At 40.0% G+C, this 20,968-nt stretch overlaps 1 protein-coding gene across 1 annotated transcript in view; it reads left to right on the top strand.

Annotated features, from left to right (window-relative positions):
- Positions 1–509: 509 nt before the first annotated feature.
- The window catches only part of LOC149243707 (protein-S-isoprenylcysteine O-methyltransferase B-like), a 125,518-nt gene continuing 105,059 nt past the window's right edge, over positions 510–20,968 (top strand). The window contains exon 1 of the mRNA XM_089367847.1: positions 510–897. Within this exon, the coding sequence (XP_089223973.1) occupies positions 678–897 (220 nt within the window). The 5' untranslated portion in view covers positions 510–677. The remainder of the gene's footprint in view (positions 898–20,968) is intronic.

The following is a 20,968-nucleotide window of genomic DNA, read 5'->3' as shown; positions in this document are numbered from 1 at the left end:
AGATACTAGTTATACATCCTTTGTAAAAAGGTGTAAGGTGATTAAGTAAAAGAAAAACAACAATATTAAAAATGTTTTTTTTGTGAAATCTATTTTTTTAAAAAAATATTTTTATTTTTGAAAAAAAAACATATATTTATATTACATATGCTATTTAGAAGTACAATTTTTTGGAATATAAATCCTTTTTCCTTTATAAAATATAAATCAAAATAAAAAAGATTTCCTGACGATGAATCACACTGGTTGGTTCGAAACGATCAATAATAATTTTTTGAATGTGATTTACACCGAAATTTCTTCTAAAGTAAATACGTATGAATGATGATAAAAGATAATTAGTAATTAATTTATTATAAAGTGAACACCCTGAATATGTTTAATCGTTAAAGAAATATACTTAGTACACCTTTCCCTTTCATAAATTGAAAAAAAAATAAATCCGGATATTCGTCCCTTATTATTACGACATTACCATGATACCTTGAAATACTCTTCATGAAAATAAAACTAATTCCAATGAAATGCTCTTCAGGAAAATAAAAACTTCCCCTGCCTTACGGGAGACGATTCGAATCGAAGTGGAGGGTTGAGCATATCTTTGCACACTAACTAAAAGTGCTTTCGTTACGTAGACAGCTATATTTACACAGGTCCCTTTATCTCGGCAACTACCAATGATCATTCCATTGCAAAGGATGTCTGATTTCTATAGCAAACTTTTCGAACAGTTTTCCCATTTGGATTACAGAATCTTCCACACAAGTCCCATGGCATTATTGGGTCCAGTTGCTGCACGACAGTTAGGCCAGATGTTAATAGCTCTGCTATTCTTCCACATCTCCGAGTATGTATTGGCTGTGATCATCCATGGAGCATCCAGAGTGAATTTAGCCTGTAACTTCACTCAGCCCTTCAATTTTATCTCGAGTATTAATTTAGCTTTCTGAGCAAAATCAGTGGTTCACTGAATTTATTGGTTTATCATCATATCGTATGCGTTTGATTGCTAAGTGATGTCAATGGCGTCTGGCATGTTTTCCTCTATAGTCTCTTTCTTATAATTTCTGCATAGAATTCTGGAAGATTACAAGTATTCTGTAAGTGTTTTTTGATTTGCAGTTAGAATAATGTAGGTTTCAGTTCAATTGGAATGCTTATAGCTGTATAGAGACCCTTTGTTATTGAATCTGTGAGGTCTAGTATGAATTTTACATGGATTGGTCTTTCTCGTGTGTGATACCGACAGATAGTTATCATATGCTAAACGTCATGGCCAAATTGTCGAAGATTGTGAAAGTTGACATTTGCAGAAAATAACCAGGCAGTTGCAATAACGAATACCTGATAGATATGGTGAACTAGGGCATAGACACTGGAAACAGATAGATGTAATATTTTGGATATAGCAATCCACACCTTCATATTACACCGGTAAGGGTGCCTGTCATGAAAAGTGGGCATGTAGCTTTGTCGTAAAGCAGCCCACTCGCCTGGGGCAGGTTCTGGGTGACATGTTATCAGAGCCAAGTGTCAAGCATTGATATTGATTGGCAGTGGGTGGGGCCGAAGTAAATTGTTGCTTGAGAGGGTTCACGGGGGCGCAGGGTTGGCGGTAGCAAACCAACCTTAACGGCAAACCGGTAAAGGTGCAATTTATGAAAAGGGCATGTAGCTCAGTCGCAGAGCAGCTCACCAGTTTGACTCCTAAATTGGCCAATTTTAAACATAATATGGTTGAGGCCACCTAATTCCTTCCAGATAGAAAATGGCCAGTTTGTGCACAAGAATACCTAATAATTAAATTCTCTACGTACAAGGAAACCTAAAAATTGGATTGTCAAAGAAACGGATAACACGCTGATAACTAGCTAACGGCCGCGAACACAAGAAACTGCAGAATTTTAGATGCTTCAGTGGTCTCCCTTCCAAATAAAATAAATAGCTACATGACTGTTTGTCCTTTGTCTCGACTCTCCACAGGCAGGGCCTTTGTAATAACTTAATAAGAATACGAGGTATGAAAAACTGCCCCATTTAATGGTTTACATGATGAGGGATTAGTTTTGTAATTCATCAATTTTCAATCTCAAAGAATGGAATATTTTAAGTTTCCTACTTAAATATGGTGTGTGGAGGACGGACAGTTAACCCATTTCAAGCAATTTAAAATACTTAATAATTGGAGTTATTTGAAGCAATGTGCAGTTATCATTATCGGGATATTATCGGCAAGGGAAAAAATCGGGAAAAAATTGGAAAAAATCGTAAAAATCGGGAAATAATTGTAAAATATAAAAATATTTATTTTTTTTCAATTTTTTTAATATCTAAAGCATTTACAACATAAAATAAATACATTGACACATAAATATGATAAAAGAACTAATATATAAGATGTGTAATATCATTTCTAGTGCTAAATCACACATAACAATGAATCATGTCCTGAATAGTAAGTCTTCACTCCTGAGTCCCAACTCAACTTCAAAATATCAACAAAAAATATAATAATGTATCTCATATCATGAGTCATAATGTCATATACAATGAAGTGAACCGAATAACTGAAGTCTAATAGACTAATACTACTGATTTCCTCTGCTCCTCTTGCGAGAAAATGCAGTAACTTTCCCTTTCCCTCTAGATGTAGATGCCGGTGGAGTTGGCAGTGGACTCTGCTGTGCTCTAGAAGCTGAAGAACTAGGAGCTATAGGAGGTAGACCACATCCTCTACTGGTGGCAGGGGTAGCCAGGATAGGTGGTGTCACCTCCTCCCCCTGTTCCTCCTCCTCCTCGTCCTCCTCCCCCTCTACGCCTTCCACTACCTCCTGCTCTAACCAATCATCGACAGATTCTATGAGAGGCCTCTCGGCCTCAACCCTCCATGCAGCAGTGGTGTCAATCCCATCCAATGAGTTGGCCTCCATATCAGGCATCCTCTCAAGTTGCCTCACTCACAATCAAAGATTGTAGTAGACGTAGACCATGTCATTAAGTCGCAGGGACTCCAACCTGTACAAAGATCATGAAATAATAATTATAAAAAATATTGTTTAATGAATTCAAAAAATTATTTGGAAATTTGCAATATTTTAAGTTTTAAGTTTAACCTGTTGCGCTTCTTGTTGTGTATTTTTTCAAATACACTCCAGTTGCGCTCGCATCCTGAGGAGCTACATGTTTCGCTGAGGATTCGAATGGCAAGCTTTTGCAGAAGGGGTACCCTGACACCATACATTCTCCACCATGCATCTACAACAAAATTACAAATAAAATTTTAAATAAACATAAGAAAAAAAATGAAATTTGAAAGTTGAAGCAAAGTATGAAGTTATGAACTTGAAGAGACAATGAAATTTGAAACAAACTACCGGTTATCCAAAACCCAACCAAAAACAAAAAAAAACCAAAACAAAACACATAAATTTGGTGCCCATACCGGTTTCCCAGAGAAAATTGATCCTCTCCTCCTCAGCTCTCAATCCACCAGGGTTTTTGAGTCGTTTTTCTCCTCCAATAAGCTCCCAATCGACCAAGGTTTTTGTTAAAATTGGCAACTAGGGCCAAACTCCATGTGGGTCATCTAATTTATGGCTGCTGATATTTTTATTGGATCCCTCTCATCGAGAGGTGTAGGATTGATCTAAAGATCATCCGATTCTATCAAGTATTCATGGAGTTATGAATTTATTTGTGTTATAAGACAAATTGTCAAGTCGGCCAGCATCTTATGTAGGCTCAGAAGCCCAATAGACATGTCTATTCATCATCTACGTTTTAGTATAAATAGAAGAGGACTTGAAGTCATTTGGACACATCCTCTTCATGTGATCTCCTCCTCTCCACGTCTTTGGGTTTTTGGTAAAGGAGAGACACAAAAGAGCATACGTTGGTCAAGCATGAAGCCCTAACCGCAGATGATGCCCTAGCTGATCCAACACAGTCAATTACTTATACTGTTCATGAGGAGACCTTATACACTGTACATGGAGACCTTATATGCTGTTCTTGAAGACATTTATACGCAGGGCAGAGAGACTCCTTACACGCAATTCATGAAGACATTCATACACAGTCAACATGATGCCCTAATTTGCTACCCTAATCCGTTGTCATATGGAAGAGCCGTAGTCAAGCATGGAAGAAGCTGCAGTCATAATTGTTGTCAAGTGAGGTAGTCACAGATCATACATGAAGGAGCCGCAGACTCAGCATACCTGTGTTCTAATATCCTCGGATGAAGAAAGCAGAGAAGGATGTATGTGATCTGGGCACATCTATCTCGGATAGATGAGGCATAAATAACTTTGGATAAGGACACAGTGAATGAATCATCCTCGGCTTGTTAAGTCAATAAAGATCACGTTGGTAGCATCATTACAGTAATGTAGATCTATGCTAATTCAGTAAGTCTACATGATATGATAAACCCTCGGCATACTTGCAGCAGTCTTGATGTGCTATGATCACAACAGCTATAAACGTTGATTTTGTAGATCAATGATCTCGGTTTCGGTTGGATGAAGAAGATCTCGGTATATAGATCTCGGTGACATACATCTTGTACAGCAGTGACTTGAAGTATTAGATATGCAGTGATGAAAGAAATAGTGATCACCTTTGCAAAGAGTGTCAGTCTCATCAAAGGTAAGAGACAAGGATCATAATCTTACAGTACAGTAAGGTGCAGTTATGATCTCAAGGCACAAAGATCCTCTCAGCCTATAGGAACAGTCATGGTGTATAATCCTCTCATCAAAGCAGTGGTGAATGATGATGAATGGAACAGCATGATGATGTAAGATGTAGCACAGTGGGGATGATAAATAATGAGCTGCATGATGATGAGAGCGGATGAGAGCAGCTCAGTCATCAAGATCCAACACTGTGATGGTATAACATGGTGCTACACGGTAAGGTGCAGCTAATGGACGAAATGCAACACTACGATAGGTGAAGTAGTCACCTTGGAGAATCAGTTGAAGCAATCTGTGTTCAACTGATCTCATGCAGATATCAAAAGTCAAAATGTTGACTTCTATTGTAAATGTACTATCTCTCTCTCTTTCTCTGTTGAACTTTGAAGAACATAAAAGAAGAATTGATCAAGGGTTCCCCACATTGGGGTTTGTCCCTGGCTAGCGCCACATTTTGTGTCCTCTTGTCTTTGCTTGTCTTCTGTGATTTATGTTTATGTTCTATCTGTAGTTTACTTTAATGCTGATGTGATGGAAAAGATATTGAGCTAACTGTGAAAATTTAAATAAATTGCTCTAGCATAGAACATACCTAAAATTAACATGGTATTAGAGCTGAGGTGAAGACAATGCCCAAGCAAGAGTGAAAGAGCAATCACCGAAGACAGTTGGGAAAGGACAAAAGGATCCGTGGATTCCTCATCCCTCTTCAAATTCACCAAGGGTGAAGTCGAAGCAGAGTATATTATCAGAATGGTGCAACGGAAGTTTCTGATGGCCTACCTAAAGATCACTTCATTGGGAAGTTTGGATCTAAGGGTGGAAGGAAAGGCGGATGCCTTGGTTGCAATAAGTTCGGCCATCATGCGAAGGAGTGTCCGAATGGCAGAGACACATCTCTTGATGAAGATAACAATCATTCCAGGGACATCTTCAATGATCAAAGGAATGACGGGTAATGCAGGTCATCAAGGAAATGGTCGACTCTTCAAAGAAAGCAAGGGACCCCAGGTATGAAGAATCAAATGTTGTTTCTGATAAGATAAAGAAGAATTATCTTGTATTGGCCCTGATTGTAGTGCTTCAAGGCACTTCATCGGATAGATGGGTGCACTCTCTAATTTGGTAGAGATGGAAACAATCGTGGGATTATACTTGGAACCGATGCCACCTATCCCGGAAAGGGTGTAGGGAATGTTACCCCTCAATTGAATGAGGGTAACTCGATTCATTTACAGAATCTCTTTCATGTACCTAATCGCAAGAAGAACCTGGTGTCCATTTCGGCAATGGAAGTCAAAGGTTACCAGGTGGCGCTCATCTATGAAAAGGTACGCATTTTCAAAAATGTTTTTGAGTTCAGGGTTGTATCAAGTTGCAGAAAGTCCACTGGGGACCATGTCCATTGACACATAGCACCAGAGGTCTATGAGTCAGATGGTGGTCGGGATGCCTGAATTCAAAAAGAGCATGAATGTACATGTCTGAGATGTACTGAAGGAAAATATTACAAGGGGACCATTCCCCTCATGTAGCAGGTCTATAGGTTTGGAACAACTCGAGGGGTTTGAGATTCATGATCGAGAATCTCATGTATACAGGTGAAAGAAAGCCCTCTATGGCTTGAAGCAAAACACTTCGGGCATAGTATGAGAGGATTGATAGCTGTCAGATGAAGCTGAGATTCACTAAGAGTGAAGCCGATCCAAACCATTGTTTGAAGGTTGTGGATGATAGATCTCTCATACCAACACCTTATAAGGACAACCTATTTCTGACAGGTGCAGACCCTCTCATTTGCAGAAGTAAGAGGGAGTTGGATTCCGGATGTGGAAAGGTGAACTGCAAGCCCGTGACTACCTCGAGGATCTTAACTTTCAGAAGTTATATGGTAGTGATGTCGGACCAGATTTGGGAAATGCCTCTGAGTTTCATAAACTCATTCGCGTTGATGTTCTTGGTGAACTTCCGTCTGGACATATGTTTTGCAGTTAGCATGATGAGCTCATATCTAGTTGAGCCTCACTGGATTGGTGCCAAGAATCTTCTGAGATATCTTCAGGGCACAATCTCTCATGGATTGAGATACACTGCCGGAAATATGAAACTGCATGATTATTCGAATGCTGAGTGGGCAGGTGAGCACTTCGCAGTGCTGGTTCTCTTTGGATTTTGCTTCGATATCGTGGATAAGCAGGAAGCATAAGTCGGTTGCTATAAGCACCGCCGAGATCGAATGCTTAGCTACGAGTATGATCTCGTATGAAGCTGCCTGGTTGAGGAAGCTCTTCAGTGATCTGTTTGTACACATGATGAATACCACTGTAATTCTCTGTGACAACCAGAGGTGGGATTCGATTATTGAGGAATCCATATTCGATGATTGCTCCAGCAGATAGACATCAGATACTACCTTATCTAGGATATGGTAAGTCAATGAGCGAGGAAGCTCCATCGTCGTGAGATGATGTCGCTACACTTTGTCAAAGCCCCGGGGAAAGATCAAATCTGTGATTTTCCCGAGTGACTTGGAGTCGTCAAGAGACCCTTGTAAAAGGGTCCTGTAATAGCCCCGAAATAACAATACATAATTAATTAGATTAATCAAGCGATTTATAATCAACACGCAATTTATCAACTAGTTAACATTAAATTTCAAAAGAAATGTGAGGAGAGACAACTTACTTGTGGAACGCTAGTTGAATTTTGCTAACTGCAACAAAGTCTTGGGGACGACTCTCCACCCAACCGTAGGCTCAATTGCACAAAATCTTGCTACAACTGGCCACCCCCGAGCCCTCAATCAACATACTATTGCCAGGGTATCCTTTGTCTCACAACACTATTCTCCCAAGAGAATGGATGGTGGAATCATGGAATGATGGAATGCCTCTCATCTTCCTCCCCATCTATTAAATAGAGCAAACATTGGAAGGGGAACCACATGCACACACTCCATGTGTCAACATGCAACTTTACTGCTTTCTTGTTTTATTATTTTGTTTTTACTTTTTGATAGCTTTATTGATTTTTACTATTTTTCTATTTATTCTTATTTATATTTATTTAGAGCATGTAATTTATTATTATTATTTATTATTTATTTACTATTACTATTTTTTTATTTATTTAATATTATATTATATTATTTATTATTTATTATTAAGGGACATTATAGGTCCTGCATGTTGCATACATTGAGCTCTGGGAGCTCTGGGGCTTGGGGTTCTTACTGGAGCAACATATGACCACAGGGTGACTCACCCTCCCCTGGTGGTGCGCGCTGAACAGGATGATTAGTTCTCTTGTGGGCCAGGATGATTCGTTCTCTGTGGCGATTGTGGACAGGATGATTCGCTCTCCTGTGGACAGGATGATTCGCTCTCCTATGGACAAGATGATTAGTTCTCCTGTCGAGGCATCCTACCCATGCAGTCCGGGACTCATGGGAAGTACCTCTCATCTGATCAATGAGCAGGGAAATGAGGATAGGGACCATAGTAGTACCGATGGACGCATCGCATAGTAGTACCTTCATTGGTTTGGGATCAATGATACTGGTCTAGGACCAGTGAGAGTGGTACATACTCTGAAACTGAGTTCGGGTCAGTAGAGCATTGGTTTGGGACCAGTGGTACACACTCTGAGATTGACTTCGGGTCAGTGGAGAATGGTATGAGACATTCTCGATCAATTCTTCTTCTTCATGATTCAGCAGAGAGCAGAGCTGAGCAGAGCAGAGCAGAGCTGAGCAGAACTAGCAGAGCAGAGCTAGCAGAGCTGAGCAGAGATGAGCAGAGCTAAGCAAAGCAGAGCAGAGCTGTGCAGGGCACTGATGGCAGAGATAGTACAGTTGGACATATGGATCAGCGGATGGGGTTCTCCCTAGTTGAGAGGGAGTGTTAAAATTGGCAACTAGGGCCAAACTCCATGTGGGTCATCTTATTTATGGCTACTGATATTTTTGTTGGATCCCTCTCATCGAGAGGTGTAGGATTGATCTAAAGATCATCCGATTCCGTCAAGTATTCATGGAGTTATGAATTTATTTGTGTTATAAGACAAATTGTCAAGTCGGCCATCATCTTATGTAGGCTCAGAAGCCCAATAGACATGTCTATTCATCATCTACGTTTTAGTATAAATAGAAGAGGACTTGAAGTCATTTGGACACATCCTCTTCATGTGATCTCCTCCTCTCCACGTCTTTGGGTTTTTGGTAAAGGAGAGACACAAAAGAGCATACGTTGGTCAAGCATGAAGCCCTAACCGCAGATGATGCCCTAGCTGATCCAACGCAGTCAATTACTTATACTGTTCATGAGGAGACCTTATACGCTGTACATGGAGACCTTATACTCAGTACATGAAGACCTTATACGCTGTTCTTGAAGACATTTATACGCAGGGCAAAGAGACTCCTTACACGCAGTTCATGAAGACATTCATACACAGTCAACGTGATGCCCTAATCTGCTACCCTAATCCGTTGTCATATGGAAGAGCCGCAGTCATAACCGCAGTCAAGCATGGAAGAAGCCGCAGTCATAATTGCTGTCAAGTGAGGTAGCCGCAGATCATACATGAAGGAGCCGCAGACTCAGCATACCTGTGTTCTAATGGAAGTATCCTCGGATGAAGAAAGCAGAGAAGGATGTATGTGATCTGGGCACATCTATCTCGGATAGATGAGGCATAAATAACTTCGGATAAGGACAGTGAATGAATCATCCTTGGCTTGTCAAGTCAATAACGATCACGTTGGTAGCATCATTACAATAATGTAGATCTATGCTAATTCAGTAAGTCTACATGATATGATAAACCCTCGGCATACTTGCAACAATCTTGATGTGCTATGATCACAACAGCTGTAAACATTGATTTTGGAGATCAATGATCTCGGTTTTGGTTGGATGAAGAAGATCTTAGTATATAGATCTCGATGACATAAATCTTGTACAACAGTGACTTGAAGTATTAGATATGCAGTGATGAAAGAAATAGTGATCACCTCTGCAAAGAGTGTCAGTCTCATCAAAGGTAAGAGACAAGGATCATAATCTTACAGTACAGTAAGGTGCAGTTATGATCTCAAGGTACAAAGATCATCTCAACCTCTAGGAACAGTCATGGTGTATAATCGTCTCATCAAAGCAGTGATGAATGATGATGAATGGAACAACATGATGATGTGAGATGCAACACAGTGGGGATGATAAATAATGAGCTGCATGATGATGAGAGCGGATGAGAGCAGCTCAGTCATCAAGATCCAACACTGTGATGGTACAACATGGTGCTACACAGTAAGGTGCAGCTAATGGACGAAATGCAACACTACGATAGGTGAAGCAGTCACCTTGGAGAATCAGTTGAAGCAATCTGTGTTCAACTAATCTCATGCAGATATCAAAAGTCAAAATGTTGACTTCTATTGTAAATGTACTATCTCTCTCTCTTTCTCTGTTGAACTTTGAAGAACATAAAAGAAGAATTGATCAAGGGTTTCTCCACATTGGGGTTTGTCCCTGGCTAGCGCCACATCTTGTGTCCTCTTGTCTTTGCTTGTCTTCTACGATTTATGTTTACAGTTTACTTTAATGCTGATGTGATGGAAAAGATATTGACCTAACTGTGAAAATTTAAATAAATTGCTCTAGCATAAAACATACCTAAAATTAACAGTTTTTCTCCTAGGTCACTCCCAATCCACTGCTGCCGTTGTCTGCTGGCCCGACGATAACAACGCATCGAATTGCGATAATTTCATTTTTATCGCGATTTTTTAAAATTGGGCGATAATATCGTTGAATTATAAAAATCGCGATAATCCGATAAAATTGCGATTTTCGCATCACTGATTTGAAGTGAACCTTCACAATAGGAGAATCACTTCTAATTGTATTCATTCCATGATGCAGGCCCCAGGGACATGTCATAACTTTAATTTACCCTTGTTATTGACATTATTTTTCCAAGATATCATTGGAATGTTTATTGGGAATTATTTCCAAATGCATTTACCAATCATGGTTCCATAACTAGTGATCTCTGCTTATGAGACCGTGCTTGAATATTAGCATCCTTAGTAAAAACTTTGTAATTCCATGTTGTTTATATTCTAGACCTAAGCTACCATCGTATGTGGGTACAAGTGCGTATGCCATTTTTGGAAACAGAGGCTTAGGACACGCCAGGGTTTACATATATGAAAAAAACATAACTAACAAGCTCTGTAATTCAGCAATAATTCATATTCATTTTGAGATAAAATTCATCATTCAAATTTCAAATCATTCAAACTTCAACTTCATAGTCAATTTTCAGTCGTTTGTCAGTCAATGATTCATCAAAAGACAATTTCACATTGTTCATTCAAGATTGTACAATCATGAATGATTAGAAAAACAGTAAACTTGTTATCGTTCTCATGAATAGCTCTTGTCTTAAACCAAGTATATACTGCATTAAAAAATTGCCTAATGGTATTTCCAAAAATGAAATAGCAAAACAACATAGCTGATTCCTCGAGGAAAGTGGGCTTGTTCTGCTGCATCGTCACCATCATTGGCATCACAAAGGTCCTCAGTTAATAGGGTCCCCAGATAATTGTTGCTCTCAAGTGTAGCCTCCTCTTTGGCGATTGTAACTGGAGGTGTTTCTTTTGAAGGTCACCTGGCTGTGGCTCCTTTTCCACATATATAGCATCCTCTGTGTATTCTTATACCTTGGGTCTTTCTTGTTAGAATTTCACTTCATGACATAATACATTGTATCTGCACTTATATATCTTCAGCCCTACAACTGAATCTAAACCTTCTGAAACACCTATCAAGAGTTTATATCTGCAAACACCACAACGCTGTAGACAATATTCAGGATTCCAGACACTGCAGATTAAAAGATTGGACCATTCCAACAGCAGCCATATACGAGATCTAATAAAATGATATGAAAATCAGATCTTGATATTAAATCAGTGCAGCACTAGGCCAACATGAAATATACATCAGATCTGAAAACTATATAAGCATGCTAAATCAGCTCGGTGCTAACCTGACTGTTTATTTATCAGCATAATTAATTATCTACAACAATAAACAAAAAGCAAGGTCAGATTGATGAAAAGACTGATCAAGATGAAAGACCGAAGAAGATTAAGAATGTTGCAGCTCCAAAGAATGTTGCTGAAGCAATCAAGGACAAAGGACAACAAAGGACTACACCACCGCCTCCGAAGAAGAATGAATACAAAAGACCATCCAGGTATGCTAATTCATTTAATGGTTATTGTTTTTCATGTACTAACTTTGGACATATGGCTAGGGATTGTGAAGTGTTTGATAGGTACAATTATCGAGGGTACTATCAAAACCCTAGAAGCAGGTTTGCTGAATCACGAGACAAATTTCACGATGACTTTGTCAACAGAAAGTACATGTCAGCTAGGCCAAACATTAAATGTTTCAAATGCAATAACTATGGCCATATAGCTCATGATTGCAGATATAAGATGGAATCTTCCATGAATGGTAACCTCAACATTGAATGTTACAAATTTCATAACTATGGGCACATAGCTTGAGATTGCATGTACAAGATAGAATCTACCATGATTGACAACCCTAACATTAGGTACAAGAAAGTTTGGAAAAGAAAACAGGTTCAAGATGATCAAGCAGATAAGAAAGTCTCAGCAGTAATGCTTTTAGGATTCGTAATGACAAAAGGTCATGATGAATCAACAGATACATCGGACGATGACACGAGTCAAGAAGGTCCAACTGAAGAGCTGGGTGATACATTATTTTGAAGAAGCCAACTTGTTGATTCCTTGAATTTTGAAGAGGGGGAGTCTATGCAGCAGTATGTGTCTCGTTTTGTTGATAGGCCTACAATCGACAAATATGCAGCATTATGGACAAAATAGCATTTTTAGGATTCTGATCAGATGTGTCAAGTTCATGAGATTATATCAGGTTCAGGGGGAGATAGATTAATGCTGCTAGCATTAATCAAGGCATTTCAAAGCAGACAAAGTATCTTGAAAGAAGATAGAAGAAGGCTTCACGTCAAAAGGAGCACAGGTAGATTACAGGTTCACATTGATCTCTTTCAGTTTGGCAAGACAAAAGGAAGCACGAGCAAATTACAGGTCCACAGGAAGCAGGCAAATTGTCAGGGGGAGTCACCCTTTGCCATTGATGTCAAAGGGGAAGAGAAATCAGGGGAAGGAGATCAAAGCATGAAGTCAGGGGGAGTTGTACTTGCAGAAGGAGTACGTGTGTTGCCATCAATGACAAAGGGGGAAATTGTTGGATGGCATTGTCATTGATGTTAACCGTTGGGTTTGACTTTGACTAAAACACCAGTTAGTGATGTCAAACAATTAATGAATACTTCTTATATTTGTTTGGATTACATCAAGTTGGTAGCTCCACCCTTGGATGGTTGAAAACCCTAAGTGCCAGGCTTGGGTTTCCTAGTCAATGGATATACCCCAAGCTTGTTGGAGAACTTTGGAGTGGAAAATAAATAAGTTTACCCCGGAGATCATTCATAATGGATTCTCCTCATCAAGATGTTTCCAGTGGTATGTGACACGCCTTGAGAGGCCTCATGGTTCAAGAGATATTTGCATTTGAAGTTGAAAACCCCAGTTTATGTGCTAAAACACCAAGGGGTGGTGACTTGGCATACTCTTATTGGTTGTTGGTCATTAAATATCAAACATGAGGATTCTTTGTCATGTTTAGTGGAGACATCATCCTAAGGAAGGGCATCAAGCTATTTGGCACCCACAAATGGCATCCATCACTAATTAATAAGCCAAATTCTTCTACCAGAAAGTCTAGCAGTTCTCTTACTTAGGGATTAGGGTAATCTATTAGTTATGTTTATTAGATAAGTCAACATTATTAAAAGATGTTTTAGACCCTAAAGTCTCCTCCAACGTTCACCTTAGAAGCTCTCTCCAAATCTATAAAAGGAGACCTATCCACGCCCAAACACATGATCCAAAACAATTATCATTTGATTAACTTGCCTCTGAAATTCTTGTACCCCTGAGGAAACCGGCGAAGGACATTTAAGTGTGTTAAGATTTGTTTGTCACACATTTGGGTGGTCTCTTGGAGGTTCTTTTTACAGGTCCCTAGCTTGAGGAAGAGTGAAGGTCTGGGTAAGTAACTTGACAAAGTCTTGGCTAAAATTGTGTACATTCTAAACCATTCGGACCTGAGGTCATCCTTCTGAATTACTTCGGATCTGTTGTGGAGTGTTTTCTTGTTGAAAACCTGTTGGGTACAGGCTTCATTTATGTTTGATAAGGGACTCACATTGCCATTTTTTTTATTTTGAAGGTACAAACCTGTGGTGTGGTGGTATGTTTAGACAATAGGTTCAGTTCTTTTTTACTTAGAATTTTTTCAGCCCTCTAGGGCATCAATTGCAGTAAACTTTAGGGTCAATTTGTTTACACCTTTTGGGTCAGAGTTTCATTACCTCTTGAAGGGTTATCCATTACACCTTAATCAGTGCTTTTCATTGAAATTTGTTATGGTATTTAGTGTTTAGTTTGGGCATTAAGAGTAGGACTTATAACAGTCAATCAATCATCTAGGGCACACAAAATGCAAAACTGTTTGGGGTAATTGTCACAAGTTTTGTTGGCTTTTTGTTTCATTGCATTTGATCACAAGTGAAGGATTATGCTTCAATGATTTACCTATGATATAATTTTCCGCTAAAATTATGTAGTAAAAGCCCTAACACTCCAGACCAACAAAGGATTAACTAGAGCAGAGTTTTGGTTATACTTTGGATCCGCTTGATATCTCCTTGTTCCAGTGATTGGTGCAGTCTAGACTCTACATAACACATAATCTTTTAGAAGGCAACTTGAAGGCTTGGTTTCTTAAAAAGGTTACAGGTGTCCTCCATAGAAATTGCTTACAACCTATAATTTCATTGTAACGTCAAACTCTAATGTTCTGAGTCATCCACTAGAGCATCCTTGAATAGTGATCTACAACAGTATAGATCTTGATCATCTACCACAGCGAAGCAGTTAAACAGTTGAGGCTTCAAGTGAAGGTTTCTCCAAGCAACAACAATGAAGATTGAGTAGCTGAACCTGACATAAACTTGATATGACACCAATGCTTGTTGATACGCATTGAAGCAAGTAACATGTCTAATTGGGTTGGTGAAAGTATCCTTGAGCAGTGAAAATAACAGTAGTTATGGTTAATGATATATCTCAGTAGCAGTAATAGTATTAATGTGACTTGACATGATGAAACAATGATATGGTTGTGACAGTGGTGTAGTATAGACTTGACAGTGACACATAGATTTGATAGTGTCTTGACATATAGATTTGAGACATAGATTTGACATATAGGCTTACAGTCTTGACAGTGAATTGACACATAGGTTTGACATTGATACATGGCAGAGATATAAGTGATCTTGCAGCAACCTTCATGTGCATATTAATATGATGCTTTGACTTTGACTTGACTTGGCATGACTGCGAAGTGAGACAGGGACATCATTGTATGGCAACAGTTTGGAAGGTGCTTCGTAGCCATATCTGAGCAAGCTATAAAACGTATGCTGGTAACCTTCCTTGGGCAGAGTTTGAGAGCATTGCAAGAGGGTCATAGGGATGACCTAAGGCATCTTGGTTTGAGTCATCATTAGACATCAATGCCTGTTACTTGCAGAAACAATAGAAACTTGGTATGGTGATTTGGACAGACCACTTCATGAGTTCTTGAACGCATATTCATTCATGAGCAGTGCAGTGTAGTGACAACAACATGTTGAAAAATGCAACTAGTGTTAATTTTAGGTATGTTCTATGCTTAGAGCAAATTTACTTCAATTTTTCATATTAGCTCAGTATCAATTCCAGATTAGCATGATAGTAAAATGCAGATAGAACATAAATATAAATCACAGAAGACAAGCCAAGACAAGAGGACACAAGATGTGGCGCCAGCCAGGGACAAACCCCAATGTGGGGAAACCCTTGATCAAATCTTCTTATGATCTTCAATAGTTCAATAGAGAGAGAGATAGTACAAATACATTTGAAGTCAACACTTTGACTTGCCAAAATGAGAGATCAGACATCAGAGATCTTCACCATGAAGATGACACAATGAGGTTGTAGATCTGATGACAAGGACTGCAGTTCTGAACTCAGGTGAAGGCATACTTATCAATCCTCATTCTTCAACTGATTCTCCAAGGTGATTCCATCACCATGCTGCACCTTGCTAGCTGACTAATCTTCAATGCAATAATACCAACCCATGACAATAGCTCTGTCCATCTCATATTGCAGCAGCATCATACAGCCCTCTAATGGCTTCAGCAGTATGACAGCTCCATGTATTATGCTAACGATCTGAGCCCTCAAATACCCATACGAAATATTGACTGTGGTGTTATGGCATGCGGCCTAACACACAGTTTTCTTGTAGCAGCATAAACCTCTGCTGCTCACAAGGAAGTCTACACCTTCATATTTTCTTACATGATCAGCTTATCAATCTACCTTCTATCAATGACGGAGCTCCACCAAGGTCACTGAACATAGGCCTATATTAATCTGCCCTCTAACAGTCCCCTTTGCTGCTCCAAAGGTTTCCAACCAAGGTCTTCAACACAGTGATTTCTCTTCCACAGAATTCACTGTTCATAGCCTTCATCAAGTTCAGGATCTCACACCCCTTGCTCCATCCAAGTGACTGTACATAGCTTCTAAATCAAGGTCTGCAACATACAATAATTATGCCCTTGCATTTATTGTCAACGCAGCCCTAACAAAGCACGCCTTGGTGGACAGACTTCAACAAATACCCTTCAGCACTCTTCTCCACGTCATACAAGCCATTCGCACTGATTTTCAGACCTTCCTTATCTGCCTGAAGCTTGACGCTGTCCCTGTCCAAATCAGAGGTCAGATTAGGCATCATTTTGCTGTGGTAAGACTCCTCCATGACTGCGGCTAGGGCATGCTTGAATAGCCTTCTCTTTGACTGCATCTAGGGCTAGTTAAGGCCTCCTCTTCCCAGCGTATAAGGATCCTCCTCTAGCTGCATAGAACCCTCATAGACTGCGTCCTAGGGCACCCTTAAGTGCTGCGGTTAGGAGCCTCCTCTAGCTGCTATGAGTCTCCTTAGATAGCGTGTAAGGGTCACCCTTAACTATGAATTAGATCACCTTTGAGGACTGCGGTTAGGGCAGCATAGAGGCCTCTTGAGACTGCGGATTAGAGGACTGCGTCTAGGGCTAGGACAGCGGCCAGATCTCTGTGGTTAAGACTCTTCTTTACTGCGGCTAGGGTAAGGTTGGATCCCTTCCTTTAGGACTGCGTATGGGAGCCTTTTAGGACAGCAGATAGGGTCTCTTCTAGACCTGCGATTAGATCTCTCCTTGCTGCATTATGGAAGCCTCCTTCATTGCATTAAAGGCTCCTCCATGACAGCGTTAAGGTCTAGGGCATCTCCTCTAGGGCAGCGTATCCTCTTTAGATCTCTCCTACCTCCAAAACCCAAAGAAAAGTGGAGAGAGATCACAAGAGATGATTGTATGAAATGACTTGAAGACCTCTTCTATTTATGGTGAAACGTTGAGGACAAGTGGGGGTAGTTTGGTTGCTGGCCGACCTTGACGAATTGTCACATAACACAAATAAATTCATATCTCTATTAATACATGTACATGTTGGAATCGAATGATCTTTAGATCAATCCTACACCTCTCGACGCGAGAAATCCAAGAAAAATATCAACTGCCATAAATAAGTAGACCCACATGGGGTTTGGCCCTAGTTGCCAATTTTTTCGGTCTTCATAAATTGTACTTGAGTCAAAATGTAATATTTGTCAAAAAAAAGTAAAAGAATTTTTATTATTCATTTAATTGACTTATTAAAGCATGGGTTTCATGCTTGGGTCTATTGTCTTAGGTCAAGCCTCCATTGTAGACTTTAGGTTGATTGTCAAAGTCAATTCTTGTTTGAAGACTCCTCCATCAAAGTCTCCTTGCTGTCAAACAAGCCTTCATCAAGTCGGCCCACCAGTCGGTCTACAAGTCGGCCTAACCTTATGTGGAGACACTACTCTTCAAAGTACTCATGTCGGCTTATTTACTATGGAGAACAACTATAAATAGGAGGGTATCCCTCGCTCGACAGTCCAACGATACACCTCACACAAAATCTCAGAAGAAAGGTTTGGTGGAATAAAGAAGAACATGTTCAGATCATCTCAGAAATAATTTCAGATGTCACAGGATTGGTAAATGTAGATTGATGTCACAGTACTACCACAATTTTGGTGCTACCATATCAAAGTCTCTGTGCAAATCATCGTCTCAGAATTTCATTGCAAATCAGTGAGAAGGGTTCGGTGTCACCACAGTGAAGGAGGTCTCGGTGCTCTTACAATAAGAAGGTCTCAGTGCTATTACAGTGATAATTTCTCGGTGGCATTACAATGACAAGGTCTTGATGGAATTACAGTAATGATGTCTCGGTGCAAACTCAGTGACAAGAATTCGGTGCTAACTCAGTGACATGAATCTTGGTATGCAAACACAGTGAAAGGAAGATCAAACAAGGATGACTTGATGGAGGTAGCCTTGAGTCTAAGTTGTAAGGGTCTTGATCGTCTCATCTTGAATCTACTGAAGGAAGAATTTTGATTGGGTTTTCCCTTAGAGTGGGGTTTTGCCCTGGCAACGTGCCTACATCTTGTGTCCTCTTCTATTTGTTGATTGGCATTAGTCTTGATGATAATGAAAGGATAAATTGAATGAAAGGATAATAATAATAAACCATCACAAGATAATGTCATAATAAGAGAAGTCATTTAAACTGCCATGCTTTGGATTTCTCAACACAACAGTGACAATGTATTGTACAGTAATAAGTGACAGTCAGGGTTTGGTGTACAATTTGTGTAGTGGCTTGATTTGGCATTATGATTGAGCAGATGCCAGTGTTTTATATTGGTTAGTTAGAGCAGTGTGGCTGCCAGGACTTGTCAGTGATATTCTTACCGAGTAGAGCAACAATATCTTCTTTACAATTTTCTTATATTGATTCAAAGCACAAGGGGATCTAGTCTGAAAATTGTGAAACATGGTGCGCCGACTTGTCAAGGTGGTAGGATGGTGCAAGGCAGGCGATTGGAGTCACCTTCAGGTTGTGGCCTGAGAACACTTCAGGGTGGTAGGGTCGTGCTAGGGCAGGTCTTAGCGTGCAACAGGGTGTTGGAGCGTCATTTCAGTTGGAGCTGATAAAGAATAGGGCGTTGGAGCATCCATCCGGTAGTAGCTGGTAGCTGGTAAACAGAGTGTTGGAACACTCACCAGGTTGGGGCTTGACATCTAGGGCATTGAGGCGTCCTTCTGCTTGCAGCTGTTAAACAAGGCGTAGGAGCGTCCTACAGGTTGGAGCCACCTTCAGTTGGAGCTGAAAACTTGATGTAATTATTTCTTTTAAAGAGAAGAAGACAATTACTAAGAAGCGTTCAGTGGTTTTTGACCCAGATGTAGTTTTCCACCTAAAATCTGTGTCTACTGTCTCTATCTTTTTGCATTGTTGTATGGTGTTGTTTACTGTTGATGAATGTTTATGATTATCTGAAGATAATAATAATAATACTGTTGAAGATTAACTAATGCTCTGAAAAAGATTAATAAGTGCTGATTGCTAAGAAATACTGATTCACCCCCTCTTAGTATTTCCAACAATTGGTATCAGAGCGACAGGCCTCGAGTTCGAAACTCACGCGACTCACATTGGGGGGGAGATTGTTGGACACTGGGTTCAGCTTTCCCCGTGTGTTTCGCGACATGGACTAAGTGCCTCTCATGGATCTTAACTCTGGCTATTGTAGCAGAGACTAATGCCTATGGATTTTTGTTTAACGACGATCGTGATTCCAACAAGTCTTCCTCTATGTTTGAATATACACCCTATCTGCCTTTGAAATCTCACTATACCTTGTAAAGATGCCCTTCTCTGTTTAGGGTTCTAGATTCGTCCTCTTCTTTGAAGGTACATGGACATATACTAGACAATCGAGAGATGAGAAAATGCCTGATCTTTGGTTTTACTCTTGTGAACGCCTCCTCAGGAGTCTTGCCCCCCAAGACCTTATGAGGACTCCTGTTCTGCACATACACTAACATATTGCATGGCTCTGCCTAAAGGAACATGGTTAGATCTCGGTCATAAATCATTGCCTTGGAAGCTCCAATTATGGGCTTGTTGTTTCTCTTAGCAACTCCATTTTGCTGTGGGTTATAAGGCATTGTCAGTGCCTTCTTGATTCTTGCCTCCTTATAGAAATTCTGGAAGTCGTTGGAGGTATACTCAACTCCATTATTTGACATTAGAACTCTGATCTTCTTCTCCGTCTAATTTTTCACAAGAGCTTTAAATTCCCGGAACCAATTGAAGACCTCATCCTTGGTTCTCATGAAGTAGATCCACGTCTCCTATAGGAATCATCGATGAAGGTCACATAGTAACTATAAGCACTCAAGGATGCCACTGATGTAGGACCGCACACATGTGTATGTACCAGATCCAAGGTCCCCTTAGACTTGCTCTCGCTGCTTGTAAAAGCAACCTTTGCATACCTGCGAAGTGCACATCCCTTGCACACTCCCTACTGCTTCATGTAGAACTTTGGAAGACCGGTGACAATCTTCCTGAGTATGGGAAATGCTCTATGATGCAAATGACCCATCCTCCTATGCTAAAGCTCACATAGGTTGTCATTGTTATAAACTAGGCTCGTAGAGGCTGAGCCTTCAACATATACAAAATCCAGATTCTATTATTTGCCTCCAATCACTCTCCCTGAGTCAAAGATAGGATCTCTCAGTCGAATAAGAACCTGCCCATCCTTAAAATAGATGACATAGCCCCTATTCTCCACGGTTGAGATTGAGATAAATTCTTTGTTAGTCGTGGAACATACAATATATCTATCACCTCTAGAGGACATCCTGGCGCCAACTGAAACTGAATGGTCCCAATTCTCTCTACACCATACTTGACATTATTGCCAAGCTCCACATGTAGATTTGTGTCATCTTCTAACAAATTGGTGAAAATCACCCATGCTTCTGCTATGTGTCTAGAAGCATCACTATCCACAAACCAGACACTCTTGGCTACAGTTCTATAAAGGCAAGACACCAATGAGAAGTGCTTCTCGAATCTCGTAGCA

The sequence above is a fragment of the Pinus tabuliformis genome, chromosome 8 (genome assembly GCF_031772625.1).
Source record: "Pinus tabuliformis cultivar Carrire ecotype Pingquan chromosome 8, CPIR1, whole genome shotgun sequence".
Lineage (NCBI taxonomy): Eukaryota > Viridiplantae > Streptophyta > Pinopsida > Pinales > Pinaceae > Pinus > Pinus tabuliformis.
The sequence above is the reverse complement of the archived record's forward strand: the minus strand, read 5'-3'. Positions and strand labels throughout refer to the sequence as shown.